The sequence below is a fragment of the Symsagittifera roscoffensis genome, chromosome 5 (genome assembly GCF_963678635.1).
Source record: "Symsagittifera roscoffensis chromosome 5, txSymRosc1.1, whole genome shotgun sequence".
Classification (NCBI taxonomy): Eukaryota; Metazoa; Xenacoelomorpha; order Acoela; family Convolutidae; genus Symsagittifera; species Symsagittifera roscoffensis.
The window spans coordinates 6270000-6287468 of record NC_087066.1 but is presented as its reverse complement, the minus strand read 5'-3'; the positions used below and the strand labels follow the sequence as shown (position 1 = coordinate 6287468).

The 17469-nt window shown below is 35.8% G+C and overlaps 1 protein-coding gene across 1 annotated transcript; it reads right to left on the bottom strand.

The window, feature by feature from the left end:
- Positions 1 to 2020: 2020 nt before the first annotated feature.
- On the bottom strand, positions 2021 to 15807 carry LOC134845714 (selenocysteine lyase-like). Its single transcript, XM_063862768.1, has 5 exons — positions 15276 to 15807; positions 7982 to 8228; positions 5926 to 6240; positions 5517 to 5661; positions 2021 to 2198 (listed from the first exon to the last, which is right to left on the bottom strand). The coding sequence occupies exons 1-5, from the start codon at positions 15762 to 15764 to the stop codon at positions 2093 to 2095; spliced, it is 1302 nt and encodes a 433-aa protein (XP_063718838.1). The 5' UTR covers positions 15765 to 15807; the 3' UTR covers positions 2021 to 2092.
- Positions 15808 to 17469: the final 1662 nt, after the last annotated feature.

Sequence of the window (17469 nt, the reverse complement as noted above, 5' to 3'; positions counted from 1 at the left end):
TTCACTGCAATGTATGTCTGTTTAAAACTCAAGCAGACGAAGAAAATACAAAATTACCGAACATGTCATTTAGAAGCAGAACGACAGATATACATAAAACTCGTATGCAAAAAGTGTTGCCGATAAAATTAAATTCGCACAAAAGAACCCAGTTAAAGGACTCAGCTGATTCATCTATATGAAGACTTTCTGCCACTGCTTTCCTCAGATTGTATGTTCAACTCTGACAAAGATGTTCAACTCTGACAAATATTTACTACAAATAATTACTAGCTTATGGGACGTTTAATTTTGGGCTGTGCGAATCATTCTAAGCTGAATCGCCGCTTACTTCAATTGCTGTAAAACGTGAGTAATCTTTCGGTATAAACTTTCAAGAATTTGTTTTGAATATTTTGTAACCTGTATTTTTAGCCCCTCTTTTCACTAAACTTAAAAGCAACCCCTTTCTGTCCTATTTAGAATCAATTTCGATCGAATATCAACATGCCCTACAAGCAAATTTGGGTCCTGAATTTCGAAGGGTTGTGGCCTAAGACTGACCCCTTCTTCTGGTTCGAACGGCCGGAGAAAAATGACTTCCCCCTTCGGGTACTCACGATTCGCGCGGCGGCCTACCTAGGAGACGTCAGTGGGACTTCGATGTGTTTCCACTGAAGATTACATTCCTACGGAATAGGCAAGAGGAACTCACGTCGTTAAACCCAGGAAGCCCTGTCGCCCGGAAACTGATATGCCAGTTGAAGACATGGGCGAAAAACCTTGGTTCAGAACAAAAGGAATTAAAGGACGACATTGGCGAGGTCGGGTCCTTCGTTGACCTGGCCTCCGAATTTATCGATCTATTGATGTAAATATTACTCTGCAATATGTATATAATCGGATTGTATTTAAATACAAACTGCGTTTTCCGGCTATATGAGTTTAGGTAGAATCACATATTCTACAGTTTACAACGAAATTCGGGTTTTTTCATGCGCTCTTAACTTTAATTAACTAAGCGACATGCAAGAATGTAGAAAATTGTTTCAGAAAATAATTTCGTAGGTGTTTCATCTTGCTTCAGATTCAATTCAAAGTTTATCAACAACCCAGTAGATCTCGCGTAGGGATAACACACATACTTATGACGACAAGGGCTAGTGGTTCAAATCCTGTCTGATTCTATTTTTTAAAATAAGAAATTTTATCTGGTTAACATTTAGTCCAACACAATCACTGAACCATTTTCTCAAATCTACTACTGAAAGACTTCAATTATATCCATGGATCGAACCCCCGAGAAGTTCTTTCTGAAAACTTGTCTGCACAAAAACACCACGAGCAACTTATTCTATACTTTCTGTCAGAGTAAATATAGCCAACTTAAAGATGAAAAAGAGTAATGAACACAAAGAAACAGCAAACAAGTTACTTCTGTTTTGAAAAAAAAATTTCAACCTCCGCAGCTTAAAGAAAAATGCATGCCCTTAATGATTTTTGATTTTCACCAACAATTAATGATTGTTTTGTTGGTTTATGAGTGCTTTTTGATTTAAAAAAAAAACCAATTTGAGAAAGCTCGTAAGTGATAAGAAGTTCCGCTTCGCCTGTGTTTATCATAGTGATCAAAAAGTTTGTTACATAATTTAATAATTTACATAATGTTTTACCGCGTAATCAAGGAAAACTTGTCTACATTATCACTTAAATTTCTCTACATCGGCTAACAGTTTGCCTTGCTTGGGAATTTTTCTCTGAATGGCGGAAAAACAATTTTACGACCAACATCTTAGAAGTCGTCAGAGCAGTTATTGGAAGCCAACGATAATATTGAATTTATTAGATTTCTCAGTTTTTATACGTCGCGCTTTATATGGTTCCTTGGTAGCCATACGTCGCGGCATATATGTTCAATGGTAACCATATGTCGCGTCATGCATGATACCATAGTAGCCATACATTGCAAGCATTTATGGTGACACATCACTTGGTCAATCAGGGTATAATTAAAGCGCCCCAACCAAAATGGAATTTTTATAAGAAATCAATTGCATAGGGAACCACTTGATATTGTCATCGAAGACATCAAATGCTTGACTTCAATTCGATCTCAAATTTTGGTCTGGGCGGCCATGCTGACTGCAGAGTACAATTGCACCACCGCTTCTTCAATATCTGCAGCTGTGGTCTGTCTGCCCACGGAAAGCCTGATGGTCCTGGAACAAAGAATTAATTCAACTCCAAGATCATTGGAACCTTGGATGAAGTTAACTCGAACTCATAATTCATAACTCGAATTCATAAATTCGAACTCATACCAAGTAAACATCCTTCCACCTAAAAGCCTTGCGGGAGGGCGAAGCGGATGTTAACTTAGCCCGGAACCTTTGAGTTTTTATGCTTCCTCAACAGACTAAACGCATTTCTCACTCACTCAAATGTTTAAAATTGAATATAATTGGTTACTAATTTAGTATTTTTTGACCTTTTCTGAGCATTTGCAAATTGCATATTTCTCCACAGCCAAATCGGAGTTTTGATTCGTCAATTTGTCAGTTTTGATGCGTGCTTCCTCGATTTGTCGTAATATTTTTACAATTTTCTGTTTTTTATTTTAAAAAATGCGTAAAATCATAGAAAGGATCATTACGGATTTCAATCATACAAAAAATGGAACGCTATGCTATTTGTGTGCATCTCAAAACTGTTTATTTATGTAGATGATCAAAAAAAAAAGATATCAGACAATGAGGAAGCGAATCAGATGCAAAAATAGGCCAAATTGTTCAAATCAAAAATCAGTAAATATAATCGAAACCATTCTGAGAACAAAAATTATTTGTAATCGATGAAATGCGCTCAAAAATATGCTGCACAATTTATGTTCCTATTTTGAACCGAAGTATCAAATGTCAGCTTTGGAATGCATTAACTCAGATGCACAAAAGCAATGACATCTAGCCCTTTTTCAATAATAGCTTGCTGAATGACTTCACACCTTTAACTGCATGATTGAGTGAAATATGCTAGCCTTCCTGACTTTCAGATAGTCAATTGATCCAGTACCACTCTTCCAGTACCATGTGAATAGAGTTTGGATGAGGGCAGGCAACTGTCCACTCCTCAGGTCTGATTACCAAAACCCTCCTTTGGTATTATTTTAAAGTATTCTTTTTTGGTCTAAGTCTTAAACGTTTCTGCCAATTTACACTAACTGTGAGACGACAACGCATGCTGTCTCAAATACTGCAATTTATTTGTCACAGCCTTCCAACCAGATAATTTTTTGCAAAAAAGTTTCCATTTACCGAGGTTGTTGTAACAATGGTGCCATTTTAGCGTGAACAGTCAAAATCTATCTTTTGACCCTCAAAACACTTTACGAACGCACCGAAATTCCAGAGCAAAATTCCTGTACTTGCCATATCATCTCATTGCGATCGCTCGCTTGTAAACGCAAAAAAAATGAGAAAATAATTTTTGTCGTTGAAATCAAATTTATATTATTACACGAAGGTAAAGCGGAAAATACATTTCCCAACAAAGAGCACATGCTTTGCACCACATGCGATTTGTTACTAACACAGCATGCCAAGCTCGCAAAAGAGAAACCAATTGAGTAAAAATATCAAAAATAAACATAGCCAACAGACAGTTGGAAAAGAGTCAATGAAGACAAGAAAAAAATAGTTATTTTTGGAAAAACATCAATTTTCGATTTTTAAAGTAAAAATGCATAGCCTGGGAAATCTAAAAATTAAAGTCGTTTTTCAAAAGTAGAAGTCGCTCACGTTTATTCGCGCCATTTCTAAGTTCTTAATTGGAGCACAGAATCATCTAACTGTGAGTAGAAATAGTTCATTTGAACTGAAAAATTGCATTACAGCTAAAAGTACTCATGGATGAACTAATAAGTATGAAGGCACATCTGTAGGTATTAAAGCATTTTAAGACTTCTAAAAAAAAACAAAAAAAATCTATATAAGTACGTTCATTACTCTTAATCGATAAAATTCAACATCCTCAGACCGATGAAACAATTGGGAGATTAATCCGTTGATTGGGAAACACGTTCATTTATCATTAATTTAAAACTAAAATAGGAAAAGAAACACTCTTCGCTTCTTTGTGGCTGCTTTATTTAATTTAAGCAAAACTCCTTGCAAATTTTTGTTCTCCTCGCCTCACTTTCATGATGTCAAACTAATTTGGGAAAAAGCAGTCAGAGTTTTGCATTTATCTAATTTTTTCTAATTAGCTCAAGGTAGCACTGAATCAGAATAAGAAACGAATATAAACCCAACAAGTTTTTTAAAAAAAATAACAAATTTTATCAAAAACAAAAAAGCTATCGAAACAAAATATAAGAAAATAATTTGATGAGACGCTCCCCGTTTCTCAGCCAAAAAAGTATTCCGAAAAATTTAACATAATTCGAATGAAAATCAATATAGACTGAACAAATCAATCCGCTACAACATGAGCCAAATCTATTAAGAGAAAAGAACTTCTCAGTTTTTTTCTAAAAGAATTTTATTTTCTTGTTTGCAAGTGTAGGTGCGTCTATTCTGCAAAACTTGAACGAAAGCCTGCCATGTTTCAAAACCCATGCTAATTATCAAGGGTAATCAATTAGAAATGAAAAAAAAACTATTTCAAAGAAAAACCTAGCAAAGCTCCCTCCCTAAGACGCCACTGAAGAAGCACGCAAAAAAACGTCATCTATCATTCGTAAACTACATCGACTGACCTTCAAATTCGGCTACATCAAGGATTCAAACCTACGACCTACTGCGACCTATAACTTTTTGACTTCCATGCACAAAACACTCGGCCAAGAACACTAGCCACAAACAAAGCAGAGAACAGATGCTATTCAATTACCAATGCTACGGTGAATTTTCCATATAAGTGAATACTTTCAATGATTATTTTATTTGCGACTTGGGTTAGAAAATAAAGAAGGCTCTTACTAAAACACTAACGCTCGTAAGCTTGCATGTGTAATGAAGTTACGCTAAGATTAAATATATATCTCAACATACTGATTTCTTGCAAATTGTGCAAAATTGGTTACGTGCCAAAAGAATCAACATTTTTTTGAATCACAACTCTTGAAACTCAATCACCTCCACCATAAACTGTGTTATAAATAGCATGCTGAGCTGCGGAAAATCAGCCTAAAAAAGGACCAGATACACCTTAATCCTAAAATCAATTTTGTTTTAACAAAAGTACAGGCACCACCGACAAGAACCTCTGTAAAGAACAGGCATCCGGACTCGAAACCCAGTTTATTGCTGTCCCATGCATGTTGTACCTCTGCTCTAGATGGAAAGAATCAGTCAATGATTTCGATTTACCACGTTGAATAATCAACCTTCTCTTGAGCGAAAAAAATTTCACTGTGAAAAAACTCCAGTGTCCCGTTACAATATTTTGAATAATTGAAACAGTAATTATTCGATGCTTTATAACTCGACCGGTTCAAACTAACCGATGTTTTACAACGCGACAGTCTTGTCAAAACTGACCTGAGTGCAATGTGTTCCTCCACTCCACAACTGATGAGTACCCTGGAGGGGGTGGTGACTGCAGATGAGTCATTGTGTTGCTGAGAGTGACATGCAGCTCCTGCACTGGCCACCACTTTGGACAGATTGTTCAGCACAGCAGAAGCTAAACGGACAATTCAAATTGGTTACATTGTAGAAGAAAAATGAATGTTTTAATTTACTAAAACGGTTTATGGACGATCAGGAGAACTGATCTTCTATTAACTAAAAAAAAAAACAATCTTTCTGCTAAATTTGATGAACTATACGGTTAATAGCCTCAATCGCCAGAATTTTGATACTTTAAGATCTTAATGGGTGCTAAATGCACAACAACATCAGCAAATTCATATTAAATGGATGAAGTTACAACACTTGAAAAGCTAACCCGTGAAACTTTTCCACTCGGGATCGTAAAATGCGACGCTAATTGTGTTGACTAAGCAATTCGATTGATCAGTCACGTTTGGATGATTGAAAAAGACACATGGCCTTTCAGATCCAGTTTCAAACATCTCAACGAGTTTGTCATGTAATAGCATCTTCATTTGATACATGTGATTCCGATATAATTCCAAGTTTTCGTTCACAAGTCGCGCTGCAGCTCCTAGACCCACTATCATTGGCGTGTTTTCTGTCCCTGATCGAAAACCTCGCTCCTGATTTCCACCGAAAAATAAAGGAGGCAAGGGCGTCTTTTCTCCTGCAAACATTTAACTCGCCCATTATATTTATGTTCTAGTTCCACCATTTTAGAAAACTCTTCCAGTATTGAGAAAAACAAAATTGAATATTTGCAAATTTACAATTTGAAACAATTATTGACATGGTTTTTCCCTTGTTTTACTGTACTTAAAAAATCAAGTTCCGACGCTTTAAGCTATTCTTTATCTTCTTCATCTATACAACGAATACGAGTATAAAAACTAGTTTGATGAAGTGCTTTTCGCTTTTGACTCTCTTAAGCTTCCCTTGTTTGCTTATCTGTGTAAATCGCTTTATATTTGTATTTTTTCCACAACAGGCATTTATGTCAACAATGTCAAAAGTTTCGCCTCTTGGAAGTTTTCCGCTGCATGAAAAAATTCTTAATACATTTCCTGTATCTAGTAAACAGACAATTGGAAAAGAGTCAATGAACGCAAGGACACAGAAAAAGTTACTTTCCAACGTTCGAATTTTAAAGAAACAATAGATGGACTTAAAGCTCTTTGAAGTTTTAGAACAAATCATGACTGGCTTTTTTTGATAAAACAAGGCCAATTTGAGAAACGACGATCAATCGGAAAAGTTATATTTCGCTCTGATAATTGAAATCTATTAGAAATCTGATCACTAAAATCCATTAAAAGTCGATCACGTTTTTCAAGACCTTTACACTTTCGCCGTTCGCTAGGGGAGTTTGCCCTGCTTTTAAAAAAATAAATAAACTGGCCTGAAAAAAAATCAAAAGTCAAACCGCGAAAAAAAACTGTTAGCCTGAAAAAACTATGAAAAAATCATCACGGCCTATAAAGAGTGTTTAATGCTACTGCAAAGATAATTTGAAAATCATCTTAGACAATTTCAACTTTTCATATGCCAGTAAAACTCCGGGAAAGAAACTGAAAATTAAATCACAACAAATACAAAACCGGGAAAAAGTCAAACTGAAATAACTATCACGTGCAACCAACTAATTGATATAAAAACATTCAAATCCTAGAAACGGTAAACGTCTGTTATAGAAAAGAATAGAGTGACCAACCTACACCGTTTTTTTCTACTAAGAGCCTGAACTACGTTCATCGACTCTTTATTACCAATGGCAACTTTCTTTGTACAGATGGATACAAATCATCAAAAATTCTGAGCCCTTAGCAACTTTACAATCGGCAACCTTTCAAAAACGAAGATTTTTATGACCAAAAATTCCACCAAGTGAGCACTTTTATATGCTACTTCGGTTCAAAAAAAGCTGTATCGTAGTATTCAACTACGTTCTGCTTCTGTTACGACATATCAATTACATATTTGTTTTATATATTTTTTATCTTCTTAAAAGAGTCTGTGCACTTCGCTAAATTTGAGTGGAAAGCAAAATAGACAATTGCTTCACGATAATTTTCTCGACACAGAGAACTATTTTACAATTTATTACGAAACGCGCTTTCAGGCTCTTTTCCAGTTTCCCACCCCCTCGAAAAATTACAAAATAAAACTTCAAAAATTGTTCACACGGCATTTTGGATATTAAAAATGCTGTACAAAGTTGTTCACCTGTTCACGCTTACAAGTTTTAACACAGTTTAGAATATGAAAAGTCGTTTAAAACAGACTTTCATATAGTGAATTTCAGAAAATATCAAAAGGGGGGAACTGGAAAAGAGCCCGCTTTCACAACCAGAGCTTCTATTTTACAGCGGCCAAGACAGTTTTGCCTGAAATGACTTTTTTGAACTCACCGGGTTTGTTAACATACAGAGCTCCAATTCTTGGCCCATAGAATTTGTGTCCCACAATAGTGAGATAGTCAACGTTGAGTTTTTTCACGTCAATTTTCATCTTGCCAATAGACTGCGCAGCATCGGTATGACAAAAACAGTTTCCATATTCTTTCGAAGCGGCTTTGACTCGTTGCATTATCTCTGCGACAGGGAAGATCGCACCCGTTTCATTGTTGCTCAGCATAACAGACACGAGAACGGTTTCCTAAAGAAATTCAGACGTTTTAATTTGGTACGAAAAAAAAATGTTTTCAAAACTTTCAGAAAAATACTTCGCAAATTCAAATAGCTGTCCGACAGAATACTAAATGCGGTGATAAATTTATTAAATAGATGTGATATGTTTGATGGTTGTGCCTGTTTGACGAGCACCATTTAAAGGATTTCAGAGACAGGTCTGTCAAGTGGGTCTCTCATCAGCTGGACGGGGGGAGGTCCTGGCATGGTTAGTTTGTTGGTGCGGCGTTGGAGTTTCTGAGCTTGGGTGAGATTGGTCCCTCATTGTGACTTTATAGAGTTGATATTTTTTTGATACAATTTTTTCTTCATCTATAAAATTCCAACCTTTTTACTATGGGTTGAATCATTCAGTCAAATTTTCTTTTCTACTTTACGTCGGCGCCGTCAAGATGAGGAGAAACAACAAGGAATGTACAAACAAATAATGCTTAAAACCTCGAGAACCCTTAAATTGGATTAGATGTGATTGTTGTTCCAACCAATTTCCTTAAAGCGCTTATGTTAAATCTGTCGAAAAGTTTTTACTTGGTAATGACGTAGAGCTAGATAATAATAAAATACATAGTAACAAAGGACTCGCATGATCCCTTGACGGAAAGTCTTTCAGATGAAATGAATGATTTTTTCTACAATGTAGAAAATGTTACTTGGCTGGTTTTCTGACATTTTTCTTAATTTTCAAGAACAATCTAAAACCAGTGGTCTGAAGCAAGCGACAGTTATGAGCTCTGAAAAAAATAGAGTCAAGGTTGTTTCACTACCTGAGCCCCTTCCCCCATGGGTCAAGCCCTTCTTAGACAGATATCGAGCAGAGAATGAAGCTAATTGGCAGCAAACTCGATGAGGGAAATACAAAAGAAAGAATAAGGCTGGCCGCTTCGTATGACAAGATCGCACCTTTTTCGAATCCTAAAACTTGAAAAAAATATATTTCACAGCACCTAAAAAGAACTGATTTAAATGCCCCAAACCCGGGAAACGTCGATAGCTTTCTCTGAGTTAGTTCGAGGTGTACAAAGCAATCATGTCTTATCCAAATGGGTCAGGAGCAAAAATAGATGAAGATCTGCAACGGATGGCCATCGGCAACACGCTCAGATTCATCGCGTCTAAACGCACAGGAAGCATGTGGTGTTTTCACGGTGGTTGTGGTACTACACGGAGGCTGAAACTACTGCACACTCCTTTAGAAACTTGATAGAGAGTAATGACAACCCGAAGTACTATTTCTCTGAAACTATGGTTAGGAATGAATTTAATTTGCTTAATAGAGAAACTATGCTGAATCAAGTTTTTATAACCGCCCGGAGTTGTACAAATGAACTCATTGCACCTACAATAAACCAAGTTACATTTTAACGAAAATTCAATCATTATGGTGGGCAACGCAATACAACAGAGTGACCCTGAGGCTCAACCACTGATTGAGGAAACAAAACAAACGCTCGTTAATCGCTTGAATCTAAAATAAACGTTTGGCTTTTAGATGATGGATATCTAGCCGACAATTATGAGAAACTTCTCCGGGACCTTAAAAACAAAGAGACATTGGAATAACTACACTTAAGCCTAATCACACAAAAAATTGAGCTATCTCTTTTAGGAGAGACAATGAATACATAGTAAAATACAATTATAGGTCGATCGCCAATTGATTTTTTGGAAAGATGCGATCGAATTTTGGGAACTTCTTCATGTAAGGTAACAAATGTAAAAGTGAATGATAGCCAAATTTTGCAAAACGTTCTCACGGCAGCCAAAAGTGGCTTAGTTGTTTCTTCCGCTCGCCTTCTAGCTTTACATGCTTTCTCGGCCTCAACAGTAGGAGCAAAAACTACCTTCAGTCTAACTTTTGATTTGGAGCACGTAAAGGGAAGATACAACGATGCATCAAAACTTTGGACGGAAAACGAAGTCCAAAACATTGGAATGAGCCAAATTTTGATATCTAAATTTCGCAAATGAATCTGAAACAAAAACTTACCGATGGAAAACGGTTCAATGCTTACCAGGACAATTTCTGATCGCAACAGTTGAGTGTCATCCCGTGGAAAAAAACTCGATTAAAATTGACAAATATGCAGCTTAGAATTGCTATTGGACTCCACCTAGAATAAAAATTTATGATTATATTTGTGTTAGCGGAAACGATCTAACCGAAGATGGATGGCGTGGCCTGAGATTTTGGGCATTCAACCTTGAATGCCGCCCTTATATAGCAAAGTTTTGCCTCCACTCACATTTCCTCTGTTTAAGAGCCACGACAACTCCACAGGACATCAGAAGCGGCCAGACGGTTTAGCGCTTGTCACATGGGGTGGTGGTAGGCAGCTTCTGTGAAATGTAACAGTTGTTGACTCCCTAGCCCCAAAAAAAATTAGGCGAAGGCTTCATTTGTTATCCCGGAACGACGGCGGCCGAGGCGAAAGATCGCAACACTGACAAATATAGATATTTAATTAATGGTGGATATAGATATTTAATTAATGATGGATAATTTTCAACCAACAGCTTTGAAGTTGCCGCCGGCCCCAGCATAAAGATTTTTCCAAGTGAGCTCTGCAAGAACTTGTGCACATGTACCGATGAACCCAGGGAAGGGTGCCGCCGGCTTTAGCATTGAGATTTTTCTGTTTAAGCTCTGCAAGAACTTGTGCACATGTACCGAGGAACCCAGGGCCGATAGTTTTCTTAAGCGGCGATCCATCCTCACAATACAGGTTGCAAACACTGCATGCGTACTCGCAACGGTTAATTATAAAAACAATTTCGAAGAAATTTATTTATTTGTAGAGCCAAGGGAAAGAAAGTGCAGCTTAGTATAACAGTCTGATAGACCCGTAGCCTTATCATGATAGGCCAATCTTTCCGATTATTCTATGCAGGTGTCGGTTTTCTCGTTCTGATTCTCTTGTCTTGATTTTCAACCATCTGACTCTTCACTTTAATTCACGTTACTCTTTTCTTTTCCCTTATTTATGAAACTCCAATGGTTTTTTGACTGGGTGATATGATTGTTATGATAAACTAATAGAGCACCAAGTTTTCTGTTTATGTACACAAAGATGTGGAAGCCACCGTTCACTCGTACAGAAGAGCAAAGCTAGCCGAATTTTGCGCTACTGTTTCGAACCACCCCTTGCAGAAACTGAATTGTGTTACTATAGTAGCCGGATTTAATGATAACTCATCTACGGTTTCAGACTTTGCTAATGATTGGATATTTTTAATAAATTTGATAATTCAAAAGTTTAACCCAAATGTGCTAATTATCCCCAAAACCATCTTATCTGCAAATAATCACTTCATAAACAGAAAACTTGGTGCTCTAAATAACTTGATACTTGTTTCGCCTTATTAATACATTTTACCACTCAAGAACCCGAATTCTTTCCCCCAATCTGAACGTTACGTTTGGTGCTAATATGTTTTCTAAAGATGGTTTTCATTTTTTTATGGTAATAAAATTTTCAGTTTATTGCTCGCTCAGCTAACTTGTATATATTCACCATAAATTTACCCTCCTTATGCCAAATTATGGCCGCTCAAACGCACTGCCATATTTGCAAACGCCACCTCCGAAAAGGAGGCATATGGTGTGTCATTTGCAAAGCTTACATCCATGTCTCATGTAGTGGGCTACAGATCAGCAAACTTTATTACGATGGGTTCTCCTGCATACAATGCACCCCCGAGAACTTTGCAAAAGGGCCATACTCCACCAACAGACCAACAAGCTCAGCCCCGATCACAACTCAAAAAGAAATATCACCGGCATCACCTGAAACAAACTTACTGCCTCCAGCAATCACTACAACCCCTGGAAACTTATCGACCAAAAATTTGGAATTAAAATAAACGACGACATAAATAAATAAAGTCGTTAACTGGAAACCGCGCTTCAAAGCTCTAAGCAAGAACAAGCCCGGTTTCCAATTCATAGATTCACTGAACAAGCAGCTGTTGTCATTAGAAGAAACACCAAATTCTAAGGTCTCAATGAAAGCAGCAATGATTCTCCCACATCTGCTGCTCCCCAAAACTAAATCAGAAACAAACGGATCGAATTACGAAACACAATTTTATGGAAGCAAGGATACTAACTCACTTCAACCAGACATCCATTGAGCTTTGCAAAACAATTGCTTAACTATCCTATACAATAGCAACTAAAGTTATCACCCATAAAAAACTAGTGTCGCCTGATACCTCTGGACAAAAATCCAGGGGTACGGATCATTGGTATAGGCGAAGTTCTGAGAAGAATAATTGGAAAACAATCACCCTGTATAAAATCAGACCTTGAAAATCTCGCAAAAAAATTTCCAACTCTGCTTACGCCAGAAGTGTGAAATCGATAATGCTATACACAGCTTGAGGAACGAGTTTGAGAAACCGGAAACGGATGCCACACTACCTATTGATGCAGAAGATGCCTTCAACTCGCTCAAAACAGAACTTGCTCTAAAAAATGTAGAATTCCTTTGTCTGGCACTACATCATGCACTGGCCAACTAATATGAACATCCCTCAAAACAACGCAAGGGGTCCCCTCGCAATGGCTATATTCATAATTGGGATAAGCCCACTGATTGAGCTCCTGCAAAAATCAAATGTAACCCAAAAATGGTACGCAGATGATGGAACAGCTGCGAGTGATCTTAAGAATCTCCGCGCAATACTGGACAACCTGGATTTGCACGGAAAGGCATTCGGATACAATATATATATTTTATATTATAGTATATTATGTTATTTTATATTACTTTAATTTATATTATATAATTTTATTTTATATTTTAAAAAATTATATTATATTATATTATATTATTTTATATTATTTTATATTATATTATCTTATATTATTTAGATTATTTTGAATTATATTATACCAAATTATATTATATTATAATATATTATATTATTTTATATTATACTATGATATATTATATTATATTGTATTATATTATTTTATATAATAATATTTTATATTATATTATATTTTATTATTTTCTCTTATTTTATTTTATATTGTAATAAATTATATTAAATTATATTATATTATTTTATATTATATTATCTCAATTTATATTCTATTATATTACATTTCTTTATATTATATTATATTATATTATATTATATTATATTATATTATATTATAATATATTATATTATATTATATTATGTTATATTTTTTTATATTATATTATATTATTTTATATTATATTGGTTTATATTATTTTATATTATATTATATTACATTATTTTATATTATTTTGTATTATATTATATTATTTTATATTATATTATTTTATATTATATCATATTATATTATACTATATTATATTTTTTTATATTATATTATATTGTATTGTATTATATTATATTATATTAAATTATATTATATTATATTATATAAGCCTTCCAAGTGTCAACTCATAGTAAAGTCAAACTGCCGCGACAGCGCCATAAAAGTATTCGAAGCACAAATAGTACAATGGTAGACGGTTTTAGAGTCCTTGGATCGGTTATAGGAACACCATCAGCATGCGATAAATACATGGAAAGCGAAATTGAAAAGACAGCTACCCTACCTGAAAAGCTTTTCGAAATTGCTAAAACATCACAAAAATGTGTACTCCTGCTGCACAAAGGGAGTTCGAAATAAATCAAGCTTTCTAACCAGAACAACTGAAGCATTTTAAAAATATGATGAAATTGAGAAAAACGTAAGACAGCAGCTACTTACTAGTATTGCTGGTAAAAAAACCATATAATCGATGAAGATCGCAACCTTTTTGCACTACCACTCAAAATGGGAGGATTAGACCTCCTGAGTAACACGGATTTTTCCAGAAATTATGAGTGGTCACGAGCCATTTGTGATCCAGAAATAGCTGGAAAGGAACAAACTCTGATAAATAGAAACATCAAAACTGAGAGACAGAACATCACACTCTCAAAAAAAGGCTAAAATTATGGAAAACTGCTCATCAGAAAAAATCTGACAATAAATCTAGCGTCACAGAAATGAGCATCGAACTGGTTAACCGTGCTACCCATAAAAAAAAAACAATTTTTCCCTCAACAAAGATGGATTACATCTGAGATATGGAAGGGAACCACCAAACACCCCATACACATATCCATGTGGACAACCACTTACACTGACCCACTCTCTTCACTGTCCCAAAGGTGGATACACTCACCTAAGGCACAAGGAAATTCGCGATACCTTTGCAACACTCCTGGACGAAGTATGCCATGATGTTGAAATAGAGACGAGACTTCAATCGTTGGAAGGCGAAAGGTTTCACAACAAAACAACCACTACTGAACATGACGCTCGACTTGACATCAAGGCAAATGGACTCTGGGGAGGCCGATTCAGCCGAAACTTTTTCGATGTAAAAATTTTCAACCCCCATGCTAAATCCTAAAACTATATCTGGCGCCAACAAATATCATGAGAGTGTCAAAACAATAAAATACCAACAAAGAGTTCTGGATGTGGAACACAGCAGCTTTGTTCCCCTAATTTTTGCGTAGGAGGAGCAGCACCAGGCTCTACAAAAACCATCCAGAAACTAGCAGAGAAACTAAGCGAAAAACGGAACGAATCATACTCGGACAAAATAAATTTTACAAGTACAAAAATAAGTTATGCGCTTCTGAGGAGTGCAATCCTCTGCCTTAGGGGGTGCAAAAAAACTTAAAAATACATCAAATATAGACAATTCTATCTATGCTATAATCGAGGAGGGTAGATTTTAATTGACAATTCTCTTGATGCTTTAATATCGACTTGATTTATTTATAAATTCATAAAATTTTGCCGATGTATTTATATAGCGTTGGTACGGCCCTATCCAACCTGTGCACGTACCGTCGCATGATGGAAGGGCCCATTTTAATTTACTTTTTTCTGATGAGTTAGTGAAGTAACTTCCGTTATCATAATTTGACCTTCTGATTTACATTTAAAAAAAAATAATAAATAGCTGTCAGCTACCTCTTTTAGAACTCTGAGTACATCTTCAAGGTCAATCGAACCCGTTTTGGGATCAACTGCAATAAAAGACGCCTGTGCTTTACCTTCTTCGACAAGTTTTTGGATAGGTTCAATCATAGCGTCATGCTCAACTTCTGTCGTGACAATATGAGGTAGAGGAACAGATTTGAAATCATTCGGAGAAACCTTTTCGGACATTTTGGAGTAATAATATTTGATCGCTGAATATACGACCCAATTATTCGACTCAGTTCCTCCAGAAGTAAAAATGATATCAGTAAAATCCGCATTTATCATTTGTGCAATTTCTGATCTGGATTCAATTATTAACTTTTTGGCAGCCTTTCCAATAACTGAAGCACTGCTGGGATTTGCAAAAGCATTGACGCATGCTGTGTTGATAGCATGACAAACCTCGGGAGCTAACGGAGTCGTAGCATTGTTATCAAAGTAAATAACATCGGCAATTGAACTCATCAGATTTGCCATTTCGATTGCAAAACAGTATTTACAAGATTGCAACTGGCATTCAATTCCTGAAAACCAAAATAACGTCATGATCAAACTTTGAGCCGCATTGAAAGTAAAACGTAGGTAGATTAAAATTACGGAGGGGCGAAGGGTGGCATGTCACGGAGCTGAATACCCGGATAGCCGAAAAAAAGTTTCGTTCCCGGATAGCCGAAAAAAAAGTTTCGTTCCTGATAGCCGAAAAAAATCGTTCCCCGATAGCCGAAAAAAAATCGTTCCCGGATAACCGAGAAAAAATTCGTTACCGGATAGCCGAAAAAAATTAGTTCCAGGATAGCCGAAAAAAAATTCGTTCCCGGATAGCCAAAAAAAAATTCGTTCCCGGACAGCCGAAAAAAAATTTGTTCCCGGACAGCCGAAAAAAGTCAAATCACGCTTAGCCTTAAAACCATTGTTCGTATTACTAAATTAGATTACTATTACAATAATTTACTATTACATCGAATATTACAATAATGGATTATTATGTCGAATATTAAAAAGTTATAACAAGCAGAAACCACTGAAACACCAGACCAATAGTCCTTTATATTACGATTTCTTTTTTGAAAATACAGTTTCAGTGCTGTTATTTGGCCATTCACTCTTTTTAATTGTTTGAATTGTCTCGGTGGGTCAAGACCCGATTAGAACATTTTAATTGCTTCTTTCGCTAAAAATTCTTCAGTTTTTATTTGCTTAATCGTAATCCAAATCGTACATTATCTTTCTAATTTTTTATTCCACCGATATTCCAGCCCTCACAGCAATTAGTGGTTTGGAAGTTTGGTTCTCTATCAAAAACATTCCAGAACTTGATCGGAAAAAAATCCAGCCAAATCCTTTCAAAATATTGTAAATTCCTGCAGTTCTGGATACTGAGTTTTCAAAGCCAGAAACTTGGGCGAGTTCACAAAAGTTCGATAACAATTTCGAACTAAAACTACTGGCAAAACTCTAGGGCGAAAATTTTTCTCATTTACTTTTTGAACTTTTGATTGAATCTGTAGGCTTCTTTATTAAACAATTAAAGTCTTATACTACTACTACTACTACATTAAGCTTTTTGATAAGTGCTTGTGTAAAATGAAAAGAGCAGCCAATATAGCGACTTTCTGGAAAAACTTCTGCCATAGCTGCTTTAAATACACTTTCGCAATAAGATACAATATTATCTGGTTTGAAAATTTTGTCGATTTTTTCCATTTTTTTCTTTAAAAATTTCAAGCATATTTTTGTAATGGTCGCTTGTCTTCCCATTAAGAAGAGCAAACACTAGTGGAATCTTGCGATTTTCAAATTCACCAAAAATTGTTTGACTTTGAAAGTACGGGTCTGGCGCAACACTGAATGTACCGACACATAAAATAGTCTCACAGGAAGCTAGCCGTTTCATAAACTTTTTCGTCGAAAATATTGTCACGCCATTTTTCGTATCATTTGAAAGGAAGAATTGTTTTACCGAAGAAGTTTCCGCCCATTCTGGTGGAAATTTTACAACCTGAATGCTGTGTGGAATTGCCGGCAAAAGTTATTTTCGTGCGCGAGAAAGAGATGATCGCAAACTATTGAATGGAACTATTATCTCGTGATTGTATTTTTCGGTTGTTTTTTCGTACGTCATTTTCATTGTTTACACAGGACTTTTTTTTCATTTCTTCAATTACTTTTTTATGAATTACTT

Excerpts from the sequence above, each read along its gene's own strand:
- LOC134845714 (XM_063862768.1), bottom strand. The coding sequence starts at position 15,764 with ATGGCAAATCTGATGAGTTCAATTGCCGATGTTATTTACTTTGATAAC. Across the intron at positions 6,241-7,981 it reads TCTGTATGTTAACAAACCCG|GAGAAAAGACGCCCTTGCCT; the intron begins GTGAGTTCAAAA and ends AAATGTTTGCAG. Across the intron at positions 2,199-5,516 it reads GAGGAACACATTGCACTCAG|GACCATCAGGCTTTCCGTGG; the intron begins GTCAGTTTTGAC and ends TCTTTGTTCCAG.